The sequence below is a fragment of the Labrus bergylta genome, chromosome 15, assembly GCF_963930695.1.
Source record: "Labrus bergylta chromosome 15, fLabBer1.1, whole genome shotgun sequence".
NCBI lineage: Eukaryota > Metazoa > Chordata > Actinopteri > Labriformes > Labridae > Labrus > Labrus bergylta.
This window is the reverse complement of record NC_089209.1, coordinates 26,769,312-26,793,211: the sequence shown is the minus strand read 5'-3', so window position 1 is coordinate 26,793,211 and position 23,900 is coordinate 26,769,312. Positions and strand designations below refer to the sequence as shown.

The 23,900-nt window shown below is 42.5% G+C and overlaps 1 protein-coding gene across 1 annotated transcript in view; it reads left to right on the top strand.

The window, feature by feature from the left end:
- The window catches only part of cnih3 (cornichon family AMPA receptor auxiliary protein 3), an 82,251-nt gene extending 58,913 nt beyond the window's left edge, over positions 1-23,338 (top strand). The window contains 4 exon segments of the mRNA XM_065963718.1: positions 3,651-3,763; positions 10,379-10,522; positions 11,024-11,079; positions 21,626-23,338. Coding sequence (XP_065819790.1) covers positions 3,651-3,763; positions 10,379-10,522; positions 11,024-11,051 — 285 coding nt within the window. The 3' untranslated portion in view covers positions 11,052-11,079; positions 21,626-23,338.
- Positions 23,339-23,900: the final 562 nt, after the last annotated feature.

Genomic DNA, 23,900 nt, shown 5'->3' with positions numbered 1-23,900 from the left:
CATCAGATTCTCATGTTGTAGTCAGTAAAGTTGTTTTGTTCTGTGTTGCATGTTTGCATGCAGCTAACACACCTCAGGGATTTGAATAAGAGGAGGACAGAAAAGGACGGATAAAGCTCAGTGTGACTATTTGTTTTTTAATGAGCTTTTTGTCTATGTGGGGAGGGGGGGAAGGCGGGGGGGTCTGTGAGTGTGTCCTCGCTCATGTGCTGCATGTGTGCTGCGTTGCTGTGCATGAAGCTTCCCTGCTGTACGTGAGAAAGCAAATGGATATATTTAGGTTTTGTCCAAGCAGCAGTTTTCTCTTCCCCCGCTGTTGAAGAGCTACTCCATGAAAATGTGTTTTCCTGTTATTAGGAGGTACGTGGCCGTCTGAATAATGCATCCAGAACACTACCTTGTTAAGGCGGCGTATAGGCGAGTGTTCAGGGCCACTTGGTCCCGAACGCCACCTCAACGCTCTGCTTTAAATATACATGAGAAGTGAAGTGGCTTTCTTTGTGATTAACATTAAATACAGCGCTGGAAAGCTCCTGCACATGTCCATGAATTGAGACATCTGGGTCATTCAGGTATTCAGACAGATTTGCATAGCAAGCAATTTTAACCACGCCATCTGATTGGTCAGATGGTCGTCGAGTTGGCGAGCTGGGCTTTAGGTTGCGTGCCAAGACTTTAGGTAGCCAAAGAACATACACACACTCTAATCTTAAGGGATAATGTGCAACACTTTCCAGCTCTGGGAACGGGCAACATGTGGTGCGTAAAGTGCAAAAAATAGAGGTGGCCATGCTCTCGTTGGTCACATGTGAGTTTGTCAGGAAATATCAGTGTTTGAGACCAACAGCCTGAATTTATATAAGAAGAATAAAAGATCTAAATATGACCGCCACAGCCCAGCTGGTCAGGGTAAAAAAAACAGCAACATAAAAACATTGTTGGAACAAACAAAGATATTTTAACCAAGTGAGGGAAAACCACAAGAAACCAAAACAAACTGCTGATTGGCCACACCTCCTCCATACTGAAGCCCCCCCCCCCCCACTGGCATTTTCACAAAGGAGTTATCATTTAGAACGCACCTTTTCTCAAGATGATTGCCTGTGTCCTGCATTGTTGTGTTAGCATGCTAATGTTAGCGCTCTTTAGTTAGCTTATAGCTTCACATTACAATTACAAGTAAATTGACAGAGAATGACCGTGATCTCACGTAACATCAACCTTACATGAGTAGGCTATCTTCTTCTTCTTCTCTCTAGTCATTGACTAAAACATCTTTTATACACAAGGGGAGGAGCCGACCGTCCCGTCCATGTAAACACAGTTCTGACAACAACACAGCCAGCAGGACTCGAGCTTCTCACTCGTTGTAGACAGTCAGGACTCAGAGACACATTTACTAATTTTCTCCTCCCTTGGATAGGACAGCTGAAGAGAGACAGGACATGTTGGGATGAGGGAGTGGGGGGTGGGGGGGGGGAAATGACTTGCAGCAAAGGGGAGTGGTCAGATTCAAACCCATGGCTGCTGCTGAGCGGACTATAGCCTCTGTATATGACGCCCGAGTCTATTTTCAAGCGTGACAAAAAATCAAAAACAAACAGAAAGTAGAAGTGATACTAGCAGAAAAGTGTGTATACTCTTTATATTGTCAAAGATTCATTCTTTAATTCTTTAATTGCTAATCACTGAATTTAAGGAGTTTGAGAATTGTTCTTGCTGGAACATTTTGGGGTAAAGCCAGTCATGAAAGCCAGGAGAGAATGAAACAGTCCATGTTTTAACCTGTTTTTTCTTCAGCTCTCTGCGTGATAACAGGCAGTAGACCTCTCCTTTGATTTGTCTTTTTTTAGCTGTGCTTAGAGACTGTAAGCCTTGTGTTTTTTAAAGCTTCTTATCTGGACTCCTGCATCTTTCTTTGCTCTTGCTTTCGGCACTTTCAAAGTATTTGTGCTCTATTATAAAGTATTTTCTTTTCTAAATGTATCTTATGACGTGTGCCGGACTAAATCATCTCACACCTGACTGAACATAAAACATACATACAAACAGACACGAGTACATCCAGCTGCTTGTCAAGAAGCCTTTCTTTATCTGAGCCAGAGGACATCATGTACCACTGAGCCAGTGGTAGAGTCTTTCAACAGGACGGTCCCCTGATCCTGCAGCATGAAAATGGTTCCAGGTGGTGACCCCAGAAATGTTTCATAGGACGAGCCAGAAGATACAAACACGTGATCACTTTGTGTTGATGGTGGTTGATGTTTTGAGGGCTTTAAGTGAAACTGAATGTTTATCACTGTAGTCCAGCAGCTGAATAGCCAGCTAACCTATGTGTTCACTGACGTGAGGCGAGTAAATGAAACCTTCTGCACACACACAAAACCGCTCGTAGGTTTTCAGTTGGACCCGGGCCGTAGATGGCCCATTAAGAAAAATGTATTTTTCTCTTTGATTTGCTGTTTGAGGAAGAAAACTAATGACAGAGTAATAGTTTGATTAACAACCTGTAAGGTTTGAGACCGTCTCCACTCTGCCATATTCTCAATATATGTTGTGTTGCTGTGTCTTTTCTGTTTCTACTTCTCCTTACATTGTTAAACAGAGGTTTGCAAACTGGCCTTTCACTGTACAAATATCAGTGAGACTTGGACAATCCAGTTGCATTCACTAACACTTTGGTGTGACACATCAACATATCAGATCTAGGGTGGCTGAAATGGTGGCCAATGATATTTCTGGGGCCATAGCTCCCCCTGGACCCGCCCTGACAGTGCCATATCTGTCCTAAAGCATAGACTGGAGAGCACATCTCAGATCCAGAGTCTTTACTCATATTTACAATCTGTAGTCAGAGCATCATCCACTCAGGATAATCCATCATCAAAAGTTTACTCTCTATCACAAGTTCATTCTGGATGAAGAAGAGGGTAAAATAAACAACAACCTTAATTCCAAATTCAAGTCCACCTGAGGTAACTCTTGGCCTCTGTTTCTAAAACGTGTTCAGTCTTAAAGTGACTGTGGTGAATGAAGATGGGACGTTTCTTTGTTATTAACTTTGTGTTTGGAGGACAAAAGGCGCTCCTGTTGCCGAGGGGACTCTCACACAGATTGTCAGCGACGCAGTTTGCTGGGAGTGTTGTGTTGCTGTCTGCATTCAGAGGGGCCGAGCCCTCCAGTGATTATGATAATGATGGAGCCCTGCCATCGGTGTGTGCTGCCCATTGTGGAGCTAAGCTCACAATAATCTAGATGGGGGTGTTTAGCCAGTTGGACTGCTTGCAGATAGACAGATTTGCAGAGACTTAATATAGGACAGTTTAAGGATTTGAATGCTAATGAAGATGCTTCAGGAGTTTTTTTTTTAACACCTGCGGACATTGAAATTATAATGAAGAATCTCATCAACCAAGTGAACTCTAAGGAAAGTTTAACTGAGTGTTGGAACATCCATGAAGTTCTTAGAGCAATCTGCACTCGTCAGTGCTGGAGAGATAAAGCCAAGTGTTGGTGTCTGACTTTTTATCTACATGAAAGTTGTTTTGCTTCCTCAGTAAATCAGTGTGAATAATCCATTACTCGTCCCTTCCCTCCTCTTCCTCTTTGACTCATCCTCCTCTTCCTCTTTGTTTTCTGGTTTGTCTTAGTTGGTGCTACCAGAGTACTCAATTCATGGACTCTTCTGCATCATGTTCCTGTGTGCCCAGGAGTGGCTGACCGTGGGCCTCAACATCCCCCTGCTCTTCTACAACACATGGAGGTAACTATTCAAGCCAACGTTGTGTGTGTGTGCCAGTGTGAATGTGTAATCCTAGATCTAGGAGGTAGTCAATGGTAGCCTCAAAGCTGTAGCCCAGTTAAAAAACATGGTAGCCAAAGGGACAAAGATGATCCATGAAGAGGAAACAGGGAGGGCAAACTGAAACCACAGCTAGAAGCACTAGACCTTTATCTGTCTTTCAAGTCACTGAAGCAGAAGGGAAATGAAATTCTGGTGACGTCTAGTCTCAAACGTCACCAATCCTTGTGTACTTTTGCTTTAAGTGGCTCCTCCGTTCAGTATTTCCTGATATATTGTAAGTATCAACCTATTAGACGTTGGTGTTGATTTTAGAAACATTCAAGCTCCTTTGATGATCTTTAGATTTTTCTTGATTTTTGCGCCCCCTTGTGGACAAAGCTGTATCTCATCTCTTTTCTGAGATTGTTGCGCTTAGGTTTTCAGACAGAAAAAACTCCTCCTGCTTCATCTGTACAGTCTGACATATCACTCATTGTAAATATATCTGATGTTATGAGAGTGCTGTTAATCAGTTTGTCTGACAGCTTCAGTGCCACAGACGTTTCAGGTGTTACTAATAACTAAATACAAAGAATCCTCTCTCTGCTGATGGTCTTGTTTGCCTCATAAAAAGTCAATAATAGTCATTTAAGTCTGTTTCAACCAGTTTAATATTCACTACAGGAGCTTTAACCAGGATATTTTATCCTAAAATCCAGAGTTTACTCTATAAGACAAAGGTTGAGAAGTTTAAAAACAGCATTTGTGGTGATCTGATGCTGATGATGCTGTTTTGTTTTCAGTTCAAATGAACGAACTTGGGGAAAACCTGATTGTCAAATAGTCACAGAGTATTGAAAAATGGGAAGCTTAACTACACAATTATGTTTTACCCTTAATCATTTGAATTAAAGTCAGGGTTGGTAATTTTCTCCAGATTCACTTTTTGAGATTCTGGTTGAAATCGTCTTTAGGTCCTGACAGAAATTAATAACTCATAACTCAGAAAATTTGTCATCTGTATCAGTTGTAAGCCACCAATCAGACGCCTCCCTGTTTCCCTGCTCGTTCTCTACCCCTTGTGTTCACTAACCCACACTCAAAGATAAAAGTGAGCCGATGCATGATGATGGGGGTGTCTAGCATTCATTTTGAAGAATGCACACATTCAATGATGTGAGCAAAAATGCGGTTAAAAGCAACGTCAGTGTTCTCTCACATTTTGAGCTACTGAGAGTCAATGTCTGAAAAATGGGTCAGCAGCCAGTGATCTCCCAATTTCTCTTTTATTTCTCTGTCTTGTTGTTTTTTTTCTCTTTGTTGCTGCTTTTCCTGCTGGTGTGGGTTCGATGAAAACTGCTGGCAGTACGAGAGGAGAGGAGAGGAGAGGAGGGGAGGGGAGGGGAGGAGAGGAGAGGAGAGGAGAGGAGAGGAGGGGGGGAGGGGAGAGGAGAGGAGAGGAGAGGAGGAGAGGAGAGGAGAGGAGAGGAGGGGAGGGGAGAGGAGAGGAGAGGAGAGGAGGGGAGGGGAGGGGAGAGGAGAGGAGGGGGGGAGGGGAGAGGAGAGGAGGGGAGAGGAGAGGAGAGGAGAGGAGGGGAGGGGAGGGGAGAGGAGAGGAGGAGAGGAGAGGAGACATCTTGTTGTCTCATTAATTGGATATTGTGCCAGATGCCCAACGGCTACAGATGCTGCCTCCTGCACAGCTGAAAGATGAGAAAACAAGTAAAGGAAGAGAGAGAGAGAGAGAGAGAGAGAGAGAGACAGAGAGAGAGAGAGAGAGAGAGTGAGAGAGAGAGAGAGAAAAAAAAAGAGATGGAAGAGGCTGGAGAATGAAAGAGGAAGTAGCAGGAGGCAGGACGGTGAGGCGAGAGAGAAGCCAGTGAGTGATAGGAGAGATATCTAATATTGACAAGGTGATTCAGAGGAGAGAGAGAGAGAGATGGTGGTGAGCTATTAAAACACACTTCTTTTTTACATATTGCTCACACCAATGAATGATGAGGGGTGTAGGGCTTATATGTGCATGTATGCTATCTTGTGTTTCCACATGTTTGTGTGACGCTCTGCAGAGTGTATAGATGTGTTCAGGGGGGTTGATAAGACCAGGTGGATACCTTTACCAGGCAACATGCATTGGATGGCAGTAATTCCTCATTACGGACAGGAGCAAGGGTTAACTTCTAAGTGTTTCTTAAAGTTATCTCAGCTTCTTCTACTGCTGTGTACCTTTATACCTGTGCAGAGGGTTTGGTATTTAGTTCCCAAGTTCAACAACATCTTGTAACACCTGATGTATCTACCTTGATCGAGGTGAGAAATAAGAAAGAAAGAAAAAACACAAACCAGTTCTGGCAGCATTAGGGGTTGGAAACCACCCAGCACCCAGTTACCAAAGTTACCAGGAGACAAATTACCGTTATGTTATAAGAAATCACAGAAGAAAGAAAAACTCAGAAATACTCTGAGTAGTTGTGTTTCCACTCTCTGGGCCTCTCGTTATAAGTTGCACAATTTGCTCTTTTTCAACACAAGAGATGAGAGCATCGATGGTTACAGGAGAAATGCACCAATGCATGCTTTACACACAACCGCCTGAAAGTATGAGGAAGAGTGAAACGTCCAATGAACGGAGACATAAAGAGCGACTCGTGCAGCGTCACTGGATCAGAGCAGCAGAGCAGACTAGCATGAGTTTTAAAAAAAATGTCTCCCCAGATTTGAGGAAATATATGCCAGTAAGTACGAGTGCATATGGTTTTGTTGTTAAGTATGTTAGGCAACATAGATGGTATTGTGTTAAAATGACTCTGATGCTGTGCTAATTGTGTTTGCCAGTTAATAGTTTCTTTCCCTTCAGTTAGATGATAGCAGAGTCTGTTTGTCATGAAGGGAGAAAGGAAGATCCTGGTTATAGTAATAACAGTAGGAAATTAACCAATGAGAGTATCTAGGCTGTTTCTACACGATGACATTACCGATCCTCAGATACACGAGAGAGACGTGGCTCAAAGTGTGACAGGACCTACTACTTGTCTGGTCTCTCAGTAGAGAAACTTCTGTTTAGAGTGAGTTAGCTCAATGATCCATTCATGGGCGACATCCCAGTGTTTATAAAACATAATAATATGAATAACAGCTCACACATTGGTGAGTGTGTGGGTGGAGAGGGATATTCCAGGAGAGGCTGCCCATGTCAATGTCTCTTTTTATTTGTAATGCTTTGCTTAGCAGTAGGAAAGTGTGTGTTTGGGAAGATGTTTATCATAAAGCAATAACTTTGTTGAATGACTTTTTGCTTCTTGTCTTTTTATATCTTTCATTTGTATTATTGTTAATAATGTATCGGCTGATTGGAAGTATATTCTGTGGATTGTTGTGTTATAAACTTGTTGACCTCCTCAGTCATTTCTTTACATGTATGAGAAATACACCTCAGATATATTCATAGAAAACCTGTCCCACCTTTTCCCCACATCGAGATGCATTCCCAATCTGATGACTGAAGATCTCATACATGCATGAATCATCTATCCGCCATCAGAAATGTGACTCAGTAAATGTACATTCTGATTAAGAAATGACAACAAAAATCATTTCCAAGTCATGAACCATCAATGATCATTGATCCAAAGACACAATGGACGTGCAGAAACCATCTGTTAGGGCCTGATCACACACAGACACTTCGCTAGAAAAGCTTGCCAGACGCTCTTCTCTGCTGCTGCTTGACACATTTTACTTAGCGGCTTTTGTGCACGCATTTTCAGCTCAAGATGCGGAGTCGCAGCATTTGTCAAGGTCACTTTTGGTTGGTCTCCTGAGGTAAACCTTGACATAAATAAAAGACGCAGAAGTGCCATGCCCACCATGACAGGTCTTTGTGTGATCGGGCCCTTAGACTGGTTCAGAACTGAACAGACCACATGCATTATGATGCTTTCCTGGTTGGACTGCATCAAATAAACTCCATGAATAAACTCCTTGTTGGTCTAAAGAATGGTCTCCAGCAGAGAGTACCCTTGTTGCAGCTGGTCTGTTTGGTTGATATATTGTCTTCCATTGTTGAATCCTGTTCATTGGTATCAGCTCTGGGGTCCATTTAAAGCAGATTTCCTCCCATAAAGACTAATGAGGCGTCTGTGAATAAGCACATAAACAGCCCTCTCTTACAGCAACAGGAAACAGTTAGAATTCCCTGTTCATATTTTCTCTGGTGATTCTCTCCTCATTTTACTTTTTTTTCTCTATGACTATTTTCAGTTTCAAAATTCTAACAGCCCATAAACAATCCTCATGTGGACGTTTCAGCTCCAGGAAACATCCTACAATTCCCTAAACCCACTCAGCTACTAATCATCGCCAGGTTTTTCTTTGTATTGTTGACATTGCACTTCTTAATATTACTCACTTGCTGAATAAGCTGTTGATGTTAACTGATGTTGATTAGAATAAAAAGATCTCTTCAGGGTTTTAATAAGTCAGCTTGTAATGAGATCTTTGAGCCCCAGTCCTGATACGTTAATCAAAGTATAACCAACCTGATTGAAAGAATATTTGAATATTTGAATATTCATCTAAATATTTCATCATACTTTGTTTATCTTGTTGGGAAATGTAAGATTTTGTATCACAAGATAAGACAGAGGTATTCAAACATCCTTCGCTAAACCCTTACCCCTTTAACCCCCATCACACCTCAAGCTTTCTACCATGTAACAAAGCAAGACGCCAAGCGGCCTCACGACCTCCCGTGTTGAAAAATGAAGCTAATGCGGAAGTGTAAAGTCCTGCAGTTCCTCGAGTGTCCACTAGAGGCTGGCTGCAGAAGCACAGGAAGTCACATACACACCCATTCAAAAAAGGCTTTTTTTACAGCACAAATTAACATGTTTACAGCCTGGTTAAAAAAAAAACAAGGTTAGCGCATGTCGGCTAGTTAGGCAGAGACAGCATTTCCATCATGGAGACCACCATTGATGGGACTCCAGCGCCCCCTTCAGGAACATATTGGTGACAACACTCAGGCTTTGTCTATTAATATGTAAATGGTAAATGGACTTGAGCTTTTATATTTATTTTCTCGTCTTCTGACTGCTAAAGCGCTTTTAGGTCACACCTACACATTCTCACACTGATGGTAGAGGCTGCTGTGTAAAGTGTATTAACTCATCTAGTCATACACATTCATATGCCGCTGACGAAGCAGTGGGAGCAACTTGGGGTGAAGTGTCTTGCTCAAGGACACGTTGCTGCAGGAGCTGGGGATTGAACCCCTGATCTTCCTGTTGAAAGAGGGCCGACTCTACCAACTGAGCCACAGCCGCCCATTTAGAGTTTATGCATGGCACATCCTGGTTATAGTAATAACAGTAGGAAATTAACCAATCAGAATCATCGTAGAATAATATGACCCCTGTGTAACTCGCAGACGTTGTCAAATAGGGCATCCTGTTAGATATTGGTGTTTTAAAATCCTAGCTATTACTGTCACCTGACTGACTTGACACAAGAAAACAATTAGACGAGAGAGGGCCTTGAGTATGCTCTTGATTCTCATAGATGCTGTTTTCCAAAATACTTCAGCTCGCATTATAAACCCCTCCTGTGAGCTCAGGCCTCTTTATATTTGTAGCTCCTTCATGATTTGGTAACTGAGCTCCCGAGGCAAACCTGAGGGCAAACATGTCATCAGTTTTTTTTCTCTCTTATTGAAAGGGACGTTTGCAACCTTTAGCAAGCTTTTAATTCAACGTTTCCTCAGCCTCCTTTACTTGGCTTCATTGAAGGTGAACCTGAGGAGCATACGGGGTCTTTAAAGGCTTTATATGCGATTTTTTGATCCAGTAGATGTCGCCCTTGAGCACCAGCATGAAACCAAAACAACTTGCGATGAATTGTTGTGTTAGCATGCTAATGATAGCGATCTTTATTATGTTCATATCTTCACACTGCATGTAAATTTACCTGAAATGAGCGTGATCTAGAAACACAGTTAAGCAGTGAGTACAGTATGTTATTCTTCTTTTCTCTAGTCCCTCAATTAAACAACTTTTATACACGAGGGGAGGAGTCAGCCGGCCGTCCCGACGATGTAAACAAAGTGAAGATAGGACTCTGAAAACTCTGAAAACATCACAGACAGTGGGACTCGGGTGTTACACCCATTGTAGACAGTCATGACTCACAGAGTTATTTTCAGAGGATATACTTCATTTATATTACATTTGTGTAAAAAAGTGTGAAAAATCACATATAAAGCCTTTAAAGCCCTTCTTTAGCCCCATTGAGCATTTTACAATGTAATGTAGTCTGAGTCCAGAACTATGTGTATTCACTTAGGGGAAGGGTTTAGTGAACGACAACGACCATAAAACATGTTCAACCATTATTTCACCCATGACTGTTGCATGATGGCGTCCAATCAGAACTCATCATGCCATCTTTTTCCATACCTCCTCCTTCCCCATATTCTTCCATCATCTCCCCCATCTTTCTCCTTCCCTCATTCCTTCCCACCTCCCCCTCCAACTCCCCCCCTCCTCCGGGTCTGGAACGGGTCAACTACCCGCGATGTGGTTTTGCCCCCTGTGGTAGGTACTTTCACTCCCCAACGGACACTAAGGAGCTGCTCTACGACCCGGCGTCCGTGATGAACGGCGAGACGCTCAAGTTCTGCCTGAAGGAGGCCTGGTGCAAGCTGTCCTTCTTCGTCCTCTCCTTCTTCTACTATCTCTACTGGTGAGCACGCCGTGGCAGCCAGAGCATGACTCTATCTGAGCAGCCAGAGTTTAAATAATAAGCATCTGAGTTTCAGCCGTCAGCCACATCACATGTTTGATTGCCCCCATTATGCCGTCACATGTTTAACACACTTTGATTCCTCAGATCTGGGGAAGTAATGTGCGTGCAAATCACTGAATAAAGTAACCATTTCTCTGGCTATCACATGCAAGCACGTCCACATAGAATAGATCTGTTAGCTTTACCTGTAGCTTCACTATTAGCACTGATGCATGTGATGTTAAGAGAACTTGATTCTTTACTTCACTGTGACGAGCACCACCACATCTGGATAAACAGACACATTAGATTGTTGCCTCTGTTATAAATTATGTATTGAATGTCTTACTGATGCTTTAACAATGTGATAACAATGTGCACAATGTTCCTCTCCTTGTCTTATAACGCTGTTATTAATCACTCTGGATTCCTGTTCCATGTGTCATGTGGGTGCTGCAGTGTTTGGAACCTGGATATATCCCTCTAATAGGTCTTATCAATGGGAACACTTAAAGGTACAATCCTTATATTCTTTGACCTGTTTTGCTTTATATGTAAAGGAATTGTAATTATCATTATGATCGATTCAATTTGACCCCAATGGTTTTCAATATGGCGGACACAGATTTTGATTTTGTCTCTTGATCTGAATTTGTTTATAATAACATCCCGTTAAGGCTAGTTGGCAATATGGATTCTAAGGCCCCGTGTCCACCTAGTGCCAGAAAAAGTACTGACTGTGCGCTCGGGAGTGTTTGCATGAAGCATTTGTCCGCTGAGATGAAAAGCGCTGCAAGTCTGTCCTGTCTCCATGACAACATTCTGTTGACAACGTCCGCTGTATGACAGACACTGCTCTGTTACATTTATATTTGAGATTGTTTATTTCCCGATCAGACATGGAGCAAAGAGGATGTGGGTACAAGACACGATCCGTAGGCGGCAAAACTACGGGGGAGTATCATACAATTGAAAAGAGCACCGGTGACGTCTAAAAACGTAAATTCTGGTTGGCGTTTTTTGTTTTGGATTTTTAAAATTTCAAAAAATCAGAGAATCGAAAAAGACCAAGTACTTTGAATTTTCTGTTGTATCTTTCATCACAAGAAGTACACTGATTTAAACAAGTCTGCTTTTTGAAAAATTGTTTGACTTGAGCGCTCAGAGCAGCTGCACAAAATCGCTCAGAAGAAAGACGCTGGACGCTGGGCTTTTTCTCCAGGCGGCCGCTTTCTGCTGAGCACGCTCTCTCCTCATTGAAAACAATTGAACAAAGACGCAGGCGCTCAGAAAAAAAAACGCTAGGTGGACACGGGGCCTCGCTGTAAAACACACACACAATGTGGGTCCCAGTCAGTATCGTAGACTCAGCTTAGTGTATCGTTTTTAAAAGCAGCTTTTATTCTCACCAAAAAAAAAAAAGGATTGCAACTTTAACATGGAGTTGTTCTTGTATGTGTGTGATAATGCTGTGATGGAACATTTAACACGCGCTGAAGAGTTGTTGTTGTTCTCATGTCTTATTCAGGCAGCAGGTCCTCTGTTAATATGTTAACCACAGCATTACCGCACAGGTAGAAAAGCAACATCATGAGCAATGGGAGAAGTATTTGTGTTTTTATACGATGACATCATGATGTTTGACTCAATCCTCAAATCAACCTGTGCATGAAACACAAGGTGCTGCTTACTTTTATTTCTTACATTTCCAAGATATTTAAGAGAATCTGAAATGTTGAGATGTCTTAACGTGTTTTAGCACATGACTTTCCCTTAAGATCAGGAAAATAGAAAACTGTGGTTCAGTCCATGTCCGGCAGTTTTACATCACATTTTTAAAAGGCAGCTATCATGTTCTTAGAAATACCTCCAGGTTTTCCCTCCTGGCATGGAAGAGAGGTAAAAATTGAAATGATTGAAAAGAGCTCATATTTTTTATGCACATGCTGAACTTAAACTACATTTCATCCCTGAGCTCACATCAGTCAGCAGAGGAAATCAATCAGTCAATCTGTTATCTCGAGACACAGCAAGAAGACTTTACTCTTTCTTATGATACAAAAGAAAAATGGGACAGGGGGAGATGGGATAGGATGCAGGAAGAAGGATAGGGACTAACAGAGGGGGGCCGTCACCACCAACAATCCCAGAGAAGTGGTTAGTTCAACAACCAAAAACACATTGGGGATGAATTTACAGCTCCATACGAGTAGCTATGCATATTTTAAATATAATATTTAAACTTGACTGAACATTTACTTCATATTTCAGATGTTTAAACACAGATATCCGGGCCCAGTAGTGTTTGTCCCCTCAGTAAGACGATGTGGGCTTGATGCTGTTTCATTGTTTATTTGAGTGTGTGTGTGTGTGTGTGTGTCTGGCTCCTGTCATGGACACACTGGGACACACAAGGGGTTATAAACTTAAGGATTCATCTTGATCTTATCTCATCTTGCTTCTTCATCTCACTCCATCCTGTCCTGCTCTGGCTCATGTTGGATTGATCTGATGTTTTAGAGACCACTGGAAGCAGCAGCAGCATCATCATCATCAAGGTACTATTCTTACAAAGCAGTGCGATGGTCGGCTCACGTCTGATTCAACCAGTTTCTCAAAGACAAAGAAAAGCAGCATCTTTTGGTTTAATTGTGTTTTAGGCCTCCTGGCTATCAATTGGTTTGTGGACAAACTTACCCTATTTTAAAAGTGTTCTTGTAAATTAGTTTTTTATAACCACCGATTAAAAGTGTTTCCTCTAAAAATCAATTGTTCCCCATCTAAAAAGTAAACGATGCTATCATTTTCAAAACGCTATCATGGTCTTATTAGGTAGTTACCGCAGTCTTCTTCAAAACTGTTATCTTTAGTCAGAATATAAAGTTATAGCAGAATATGTATGAAGGTGTTTCTATAACTGTGATTAACAAGTAGCCAAACTTTGTCTACTGATGCTTTGTTTTGGTTCTGGCAGCGGTTTCTCACCAACGCTTACTGCTGCTAGGTTGCGGCATTTCCACTTTCCTCGGCGGTTACAGTAAGGTCTGTTTTTAAGAGCTCTGTATATTTAATATTGGTAAATGGACTTGAGCTTGTATCGTTCTTTTCTAGTCTTCTGATTACTCAAAGCGATTCACACACCGCCGATGAAGCAGCGGGAGAATCTCGGGTTTAAGCGTCAGACATGTAGCTGCAGGAGCTGGGAATCGAACCCCGACCTTTAGGTTGAGAGACTCAAACAAATGAGCCACAGCTGCCCTAATATTTTACCTTACTCACCAGGAAATCATCAATCAAAGTCAAAGACTCACATCCTGGCATTTGCAGCATCTCTAGACCACCGCCTGCCTACGCTATTATTGTTAACAAAGCTAATGTCCGAAGTCCCGCCCCTTTTTGATTCTGATTACTCTGTGAGGGAGAGGTGAATTTGACTAGAGCAGCTTTGTTCCAAATATAGAACAATTTCTAATTGAGAGTAACGGATAACTGACATGCATTGCATTTGTTTAGAAACTGGAGGCCGCCAGCACAAACAAAGTGCATTAGTGGACAGAGTCCTTTACTGTGGGCAGTATTACACATCCATAGTCCTCTGAATATGCTTAGATATATGTCCAAGAAAACAAGATGGCAGCAGCGTAAATACCAAACTCAAGGATTATAAAAAGTAGTCTCAAACACCAATGTTGATGATGATGTCACTTCTTTCAAGTCATTTTTACTCTGTATTAAATGACGAGTGTGATTATCAAACCACAGGACTGAGGGCTCCACAGCTCTGTGCTCCCGTCATGCTCATGGTGGGTGGTTCAGTATATTAAAAGGAATATTTTGTAATATTGATCTCTTCATCATTGTCACATTTTGGTTCCTACATCACTGTTTAGGATTAGTTGTTGATGTTGCTTGTACTTGCTAGCATGAAGACAAAGAGGATAGGTATAGTAAGTCTCTAAAAATAAAACCAAGGATGTCATTTGGACTTTCCTATATTGGTACGATGTATGAGGGGCAACTGTGGCTCAGTTCAACAGGAAGGTCGGGGGTTCGATCCCCTACTGCAGCCACATGTCCGATGTGTCCTTTGGCCAGACACTTAACCCCAAGTTGCTGTTGTAACCTAGCAACAGTAAGCGTTGGTGAGAAACTGCTGAAAAAAAGGATCAATGGAAACACTTTGGCTACTTATTAATCACCGGTATAGAAACACCTTCATACATATTCTGCTATAACTTTATATTCTTATCTAATTTATCTTTTAAATGACTAAATTTAACTGTTTTGAAGAACACTGTGGTAACTACTGTTGGGCCACGCAGACTTAGGACAGTCAAACAATGGACTTGGGCTTGCACCCCTGTGGGAAGTCTCATCTGAGTGATTCACTGAAATCACAAAGAAGCCTAAAAGGACTCTTTATCCCAGAATCCCCTGCGGTACTTCACACCTACGTGTGACGTAAAGGGGGGACCGGAACCTGAGGGAGACCCCACAGGAAGGCGGCCAGGTGACAAAACTCCAAGACTTCCATTGCTCGCTCTCTTTCCACGCGCTGACTTCAAGTGTTCGGAGACCCAAGCTCACCTCCTGTTTCCTGCAACCATCTTCCTTTGTTTTAAGTTTTGGCACACAGGTAATCCGCGGCCGGCAGTGTTCTAAATTCCGAGCTCGAATTGTCCAGTGAACGCATCTCAGTTTCTCGGAGAGCGTCAGACTATAACAGATTATCAGAACGATAACGGTCTTATTCCGTCCTGCAACGAAAGGACATCAAAGGACATCTTTCCACTCGACGGAGAACCAACGAAGCCACCCTCGCCGTAAGGGACCCTCGCCGCCATCAGACGCCTCTGCACCAGGACGGACAGAAGATCTGTTTTATCGCCGGACTCTTTTCCTTTCACCAATCGTGGACAATAGCTCAAATTAAAAACTACATTAACAGGGGTCTAATAAATTAGTTTAAACAGGGAGCTTGTAATCAGTGACTCATACGCAGGGGCGGCTGTGGCTCAGTGGTAGAGTCGTCGTCGTCCCCAGCAGAAGGTCGTAGGTTAGATCCCCAGCTCCTGTAGCAACATGTCCGATGTGTCCTTGGGCAAGACACTTAACCCCGAATTGCTCCTGCTGCTTCGTCGGCGGTGTGTGAATGTGCATGAATGGATGAGTTAATACTGATGGTCTCTTTACTCAGCAGTCTCTACCATCAGTGTGTGAATGTGTAGGTGTGACCTGTGGTGTGAAAGAGCTTTGAGTAGTCAGAAGGCTAGAAAAGAACGATACAAGCTCAAGTCCATTTACCATTTACCATTAACTCTGAACACGTCCATGAGGTGTATGAGTAGAACTGGTTGAGTTAAAGGTGAGTCGGTCTGAAACCTGCCTGAAGCTTCTTCTTGTTGTTTCCTTGCCTTGTGACATTGAATCTTCTTTTCACTGCTCCTGAAACCAAACACACTCCAGCACCACATGACTGCACCTGTGACCCAAAGACCCTTCATACACAATGAATCTCACTTTCTCACACACACACACACACACACACACACACACACACACACACACACAACCCCATGTGTGCCTTTAATTAAAAGTGAGCATGCCCCCACAGACATTCAGAGCCCAAAATGAGCTCTGCCCTCCACACTGGGGTGAAGGCTGATTTAAAATCCTTGACGGTGGCACTGTGGAGCTCATCCGGACCAGGTGACGATCTGGAATGACTCTATAATGTGTTATTATGTGAAACCAGAGGCCTGTACTACAAAGCAAGTTCATCAGACCTGGGGTGTGTTTGAGTTACTTCGATAACCCTGACAAATGAGATCTAGCTCAAACAAAGCTAGACGTAAACTAAGAGCGTTTTCACATCAGGCACGATTGCTCCCCCACCTCCCCCCAGCTAGTCTGCGTTCACATAAGTAACATCGTTCCGTACCCGAGTACACTTGTCCGATACAGCAGGTGGCAGTATGCACATAGTTGGTTTGCAACCATGGCAACCACCTGCAGGCTGAGTCCATCCGGCTAGCTTTGAATAATTTTTGTTATTTTTGAGAGGCCAACAGCAACCCTCTTTCTTCTTCCACATCTACTCAGAGGACGACAGCTTTTGAAGCGACAGGAGCCGTTTACAATGACATCATATAGCCGTCCACTTCCTTGTTTGAGCTGAGTCCTCCTCCCCTCTCACCATCAGCTCACAAAGCTCCTCAATCAAGAGATGTGATTGGACAGTCGGCGATTCCTTTCTACAAACTGATCTCTTTCCCCTGAACAAAACCTGCTCCAGAGCGGATTAGGTGTCCACCATAATGAGTCCAGCCCCAGTATGAAGTGAACCTTCATAGTACGGAAAAACCTCTGAGTTAACCCTGAAGTGACCTCACCAACTCAAAACCCAAAACCCTGCTCTGTAGTACAGGCCCCGGGGTCGCGCAGGAGTACAGAAGCACAGCACAGGCTCCAAATTATCAAACACTGATTTGTCAATTTTGTAATGGACCAAAAATTTAATTGATCTACAAATCAAATATACATCGAAAACAGATATAGATGAAGAAAACAGTAAAGGAGCTCCTGTATAGTTGTCTTACCCCAGGTGAGCTCTGAGTCTGTCCCTCCTCCGCTGCTGCTCCTCTGGTACTGGATGATAATGACACCCTACCTGACACATGGAGTCTCCCTCTGAATGTGGATTTTCACCTCAACCGTCCAACCTTCTCACCTTTCTTTCTTTCTTTCTTCCCTCTCTCCTCCTAAACTTGCTGTTTTCTGTCACAGGGAATACACATAACAAAGAATTTCCCCTTGAAAGCTTAAACAGGTTTTTTATTTTTAAATCTCAGCTTGTTTCAACCCCTGTCGTCTTCATGCATGCTGTCGTAATGCCAAGTGCTCTTCTGCTGTACATTTACAGATTTTAATGTTTTGTTATCAGACTTATTCTTCCCTTATTCGATACCATGCAACTCTGTGTCCTCTTGTTTGGTCACCCATAACCACAGGGGACCCTCATCGCTCACACTGCTCACTTCCTGCACGGATGATTAAGGCTAAATATGAAATAAGTAACATCTGTACAGAGTGCTGGAGATGAAGTATTTTACAGGGAGTAGCCTTCATCAGGGCAAAGATCTTTACAGGATTGTCATATATTAAATAATGATACTTTTTTATTTGAGATGAGCAACATGTATGTATTGATGGTCAGGGTTTGAACTGGTACAGCTACCGTACTGTGTTCTGATGTATAGTCAGGAAACACAATGCATGTGTCACTGAAGCGGAAGCCAATGAGTTCATTCATTGTTTTCGCTTGTATCACAATGTTCAATGAAGTGTGTGAGTGTGTGTGTGTGTGTGTGTGTGTGTGCGTGTGTGTGTGTGTGTGTGTTTGTGTGTGTGTGTGTGTGTATATGTGTGTGCGTGTGTGTGCGTGTGCGTGTGCGTGTGTGTGTGTGTGCGTGTGTGTTTGTGTGTGTGTATGTGTGTGCGTGTGTGTGTGCGTGTGTGTGCTGCTGTTGGAAGGAAGCAGCTCAAACAAACAACATTTGAACATTAAGAGAACAAGCGGACAAACTCAAGTTACCCCTTCATGATGTCCACGTTGTTAATCCGTCTCTGCAGCTAATTAAAAGAACAAACTCAGCCAGCAGCAGAGGATTATAATCAGCAGGAGACAATTAGCATTAATTGGGTAAAAACTCCCTAAAAGATCAAAGTGAAACTCAAACAGCAGTGAGGAGTTTGAAGCTGTGGTGTTTTTTTTTTTCTAGGTCAGTCATGACATGTAGATTGATGAGTCCTCCAAAATTAATCAAAATGATCTGAATGATCAATTTTCTGTTCAGCTTCGGTTCATGGCACACATTTCAATTTACTTCTTTAATTGTTTTGGTTTTGGTCCTTCACTCATTAATTTAAAGTCACAATACCGTCCACCTCCCGGTGAGCAATATTTCTGTTCAGAAGTTAAAAAATTACTTTGTTGGGGGGGGCGGCAGCCTAGTGGCACACAGAGGCTGTAGTCCTCCAAGTGGGCGGATTTGTCACGCATTCACTCTTTCAAAACTCATTTCATATGTAGGGAGACTATTATAGAGTTTTCAAATTAGGCATGATTGCTAGGAGGAAGCTGGATTAGTCTTCAGGTGTGCGTCTCTCCTCTAACATGCTTTTGATGCACAGCTCTCTAATTAGAGTTCTATAATTGGAGTCTAGCTCACTGACACGCCGTGTTCTTGTGTTTGAAGGTGTCCAGTTAGGAGAGTGTGTGTGACGCACTCATTTACACTTCATCTGCTCCACTGGTCAGGAGGTTTTCATTGGACCAGGACGGATCAATGATGCAATTCGTTCATGTATTTAACAATCAGGAGGTTCTTTTGTCAGTCCTGCAGACCGTGATAGAACAAGTAATTCGATTTTAAAGGCACAGTGTGTATATTCCACCACCAGGGGGCTCTCAATTAGAACAATAACGAACAATGACGTTGAGGCTGGCGGGGAATCATGGGAGTGATTCTCTTTACAACTCCCCCCCAATCCCCGATGAAAACAAACTCCGAGTTGACCGTAGTCGAGACAACAGAGTGAAACCGACCTGAGGAAGAGAATATGTTTACAGTTGAGCTCCTCATGCAGCGGTCTTTTACGTTACATCCTGTGTTTCCATGGCAACAATAAACATGTCGCCTCTGTCATGGCAGCCACCTGGTAAAACAGGTTTCATTACTACTGTAAAATGAAGGATTTCTCTGGCTTTGATAACTGTTGGAAATATTTGAGATAATGTGATTACTCAACAAAATATTTATAAAACAGATTTAATGTATTTTAATCCACTTTGAGTGTAAATTGTTCTACATATTACACTTTAAAAGGGCTTTTTCTGCCGAAGCGAGATAATCTGACACATTCCTGAACTCTTCATTCCTCTTTTAATTTTATGAGTCATATTTTAGTATTCATGATGTTGAGCTAAAGTCTAATTAGGCTGAAGATGCTGTAACATGTCGATCTGCTAATGATAAAGCTCGCTCCCAAAGGATTTAAACGGATCTGTGAGGAGGAAGCAGCCTTTCACTTTCTGTTCTGATCTGTTACACCCCCCACCCCCCTTTTCCCTCTGTCCGAGGCATTCATGAGTCAACCAAGTGAACTCGCAGTCTTCTCACCATCTCACCAGCAGAGATGAACTGAGGTGTTAGAAGCCCGGAGACGCTTCTCCATGAACACAAACGTTTGCAGCATGAGTGACTGTCAGCGAGCTGCTGATCTGTTCTCGTCAAGTCTCAGCTCAGTGAGACGAGAGTAGGATCTTCTATCTGTGACCTCGGCTGTCGTTTTTGTTGTTGTTGTCTAATGCAATCCTTTACTAATCTTCTTCTTTCCCAACCTCAAGGAAAATATCCCATGCACCGAGCGTGTCTGTTGTGAACTCTCTTCCCCACACTGCAGAGATATGTGTGTGCTTTACTGCTTGTTTTGCACATGCTCATTGCATTACATGATGCTCATCAGCTTTGCTTTTTCTTTTGCATTCAGTGGCAACTCTTCTGCAAGCTTTGTAGACAGCAATTTAAAAAAAGCAGAAACATGCCAGGAAGGAGGGTTGTTTTTTTTACATTTTGAGATTCTGGTAAAAACCTCAAAATGTAAAGAAATTAAGCAGAAAGAGAGTCTGGAAAATGTTTGGGATAAACCGGTTCTTCTGATGAATGAATTAATGAATGAAGGAGTTTTGCAATAAAAATTTGCCTAAAATTAAAGGAAGAATGTGCAACATTTTACATATAAATATATCATAAATCCAGTCTATCCTCTGTAAATGTCTCTGTGAGTCATGACTGTCTACAATGGGTGAGAAGCTCGAGTCCCACTGGCTGTGTTGTTGTTAGAGCCGTGTTTACATGGACGGGATGGACAGCTCCTCCCCAGTGTGTACAGTGGACAAGATTGTCCTTGGCTCATGGTTAAATCCTCTGTGGCCTGCAGGTTGTTGTGTTAGCATGCTAATGTTAGCGCTCTTTAGCTAGCTCGTAGCTTCACGAGCTGATCTAAAAATGCTTAAGCGACATCCAAATAATCAGTGAGTATGTTCTTCTTCTCTCTAGTTCTTGACTAAAACATCTTTTATACACAAGGGGAGGAGCCGACCGTCCCGTCCATGTAAACACAGCTCTGACAACAACACAGCCAGTGAGACTCGAGCTTCTCACTCATTGTAGACAGTCATGACTCAGAGACACATTTACACAGGATAGACTTGATTTCTGATATATTTATGTGTCACATGTTGCACATTCTTCCTTTAAGTTAGCAAACAGAAATATCTATAATTATACATATCTACACTATATACTGAAGCAACAATGATAAGTGTCCTCCTACATCAAGTAGGCAGCAAAACCCAAGAGTACTGAATCTGAGCTGGAGTGTGTTTCATTGATAATGAACTTTTAATAGACAGGAGAAAGAAGTGCTGCTCTCATGGACTCTCATGGAGTCTGGTCCAGCACTAGAGGTATTAGACACATCAGCGTTTGATTGGGTAACACAAATGTTTCTTTAGAAAACACAGCGTGTGAAGTGTGAACATTGCTCTGAAAAAGAAAATGCAGAAAATGACAGAAAAGCTTCAAAGAGACATCGAACATAAAAAAAGTTTTCTGTCAGCATCGAGAATAAATAAATAAGTCCACTTTTGAATTCCTTCTTCCTAGGCAAACAAAACTCGGCATTAAATCTGCAGGCTGCTGACATGGCAGGATTTAGACGAGCAGCAGAACACAAACTATGGATCAATGAGCTGTTTGAACACACACACACACACACACACACACACACACACACACACACACACACACACACTCTGCCTGAATGTTTTATGTGAATGCTTCAAACAGGCCATAATATAATTTGAATAGTTATGTCATTTTAACTGTGTCACCTTCTGCCTGCCTGTCCAATCAGAGAATTTGTCTCACTTTCTTTTTCCTCTTGCTTCCTCTTCTTCTTCTTCTTCTTCTTCTTCTTCTTCTTCTTGTGTTTCAGTATGGTCTACTCCTTGGTTACCTCAGAACAATGATACATCTCAGCAACTGGAGACAAATATACACACAGGATTTAACAGACTGCCATCATCGTGCTCTCTGATCCAGAGACAGGAAGCTGATAAGGAAAGAAGAGAAATACAAACTTTTTCTTTTTTTGTTTTGTTTTGCTGTGACGCCAAACGATGAACTGGAGGATGGGGGAGGAGGAGAGAGGAGAGAGGGGGGAGGATTCAAATCTGCCTTTTTTGCTTTCTCCCTCTCAACACTGACGGACGTATTTAAAGCTCAACTGTACATAAACGTGAACACTTAAAACTCCTGTTTACAGTTCGACTGGTCAAAGAGCGACCTGAGTTAATCACTGCCTGGCCAATGTTTGTACCCCACACACACACACACACACACACACACACACACACACACACACACACACACACACACACACACACAAAAACACACACACACACACACACACAGAGCCTCCTCTTGTGGTGGTATACTGTACCGACCGTTACGGTTCTAGCACCTGTAGCTCGGAGGACGGAGAGCACAGTAGCGATTGCACAGTTTGTCTCAGGCACAGCATGGTGAAGCACCAACCCTCAGTCATTCCTCCTCTTAACGCCTCACCAGACGTAGCGTCACCTGGTGAGCCACAAACGAGGGACAGGATGGACAAAAAAAAATAAAAGGAAGGACGGATCACACTGTACAGACAAGTGAGCGCTCTGAGGGGGAACACCAGAGCGGCCCGTCACCCTCATGTTTTCCAGCAGACTGAAACTCACCTATAACTGATTTATGATCCTCATCAAAAGGTACTCTGCCTCCTCAGTGTCGTCCAATAGTGTTGTTCTGTTGTGGGAATCTGAAGCACCAGTCTGAGCTTTTCACCGTTAGAGGAGCACACATTATTTGCACAATTAGCGTTTTCTGATCTTGCACAATATTTGCAATATTTGGGCGATGTATATTAGAGGTCATTTACGATAGTTTAGCCACACAGGTGAAGGTCTTCCAACACGTTTGAAAAACTCTAGTCCTGTTCCAATACATGGAGGCAATGTGAACCTTTTGTAGCTTGAATTCACACCATGCTCCAAAAATGTCGTCTCTTCACTCTTCAGACTGATTCTTTCTATGTCCATTTGTGAGATTCTGACCGCTTGCCTCCATGTTTTTTTTTAGTATTAAACATGACTATATTTTGTAACCACGCGAGAGTAAAATCAGATGATAGAGGTGCCTCCAATCAACCTGTCTTTATCTTTGATTTGAATACAAGCGAGTGTAGCAGATGAAAACTGTAATATATATAAAAAAAGAATATCATGACGCCCAGAGAGAGAGAGAGAGAGAGAGAGAGTGATTTCCCTCCACACACAGGTCAGAGGTCAGGCTGCAGAGCGATAAAGACGGCTGCTCTGGCTCCACGTTGTTGCTCACAGAAAACGTGTGCAGGGCAGATGTTCTGAACCTGCAGCTTCCATGTGTAGCACAGTTTGCTAACCATCCCCATCACTCTTTAAATCCACGCCATCGTCTCCACACGATGAGCTCACTTTCTATGTCGCCGCTCGAGGAGCAGACGGGAGGACTGCCCGGTTATTGTTGTTTTCTCTTATTCAAGCATTTTCTATCCTTACTGTGTATGTGACCAAACAAGTTGAATTAACATATTGTTTATGAAATAAAATATTTTAAAATCAGACGATTGGATTATCATTATTCAAATATTGTGTTCTCATGTGTTCAGGTGTTTGATGGGATCATTTATATAAAGCACTCACATTTGTTTCTATGTTTTCATGAAAAATAGAAATCTTTGAACATTTCTGCAGTGTACTCCTTCATTCTTGGTTCGAGTGATTAAAAGCTTCATCATACACTTAATGTAGCAGCATGATAATATTACCTCTCTTAAAGGTCACAAATTACTCAAGATACACTTTACCAAGTTTTTAAAACTGCTAAAATTCCATCAGATACAAGTTCAGTCCCGAGCCCTCTCCAGATACACAAGGCTTTTATTTCTGCCACATGCCGGGGAACAGTGCCTCAAATTTACCACAGAGAAGACCCAGTGGGACAGGAAGTGATAGACTGTAACAACATTAAACTATTTTCAGAATAAAACACTTGTCCTTATATGTGTTTGTTGATATGTTTCTAAGGGTTTTATATGGTTTATTCCACATACATCGTATTATCTTGCACTGTGATTACCCCGGGAACTCCTTGGTCTCGGGACTCTAGCTGTCCGGCGGTGCTGC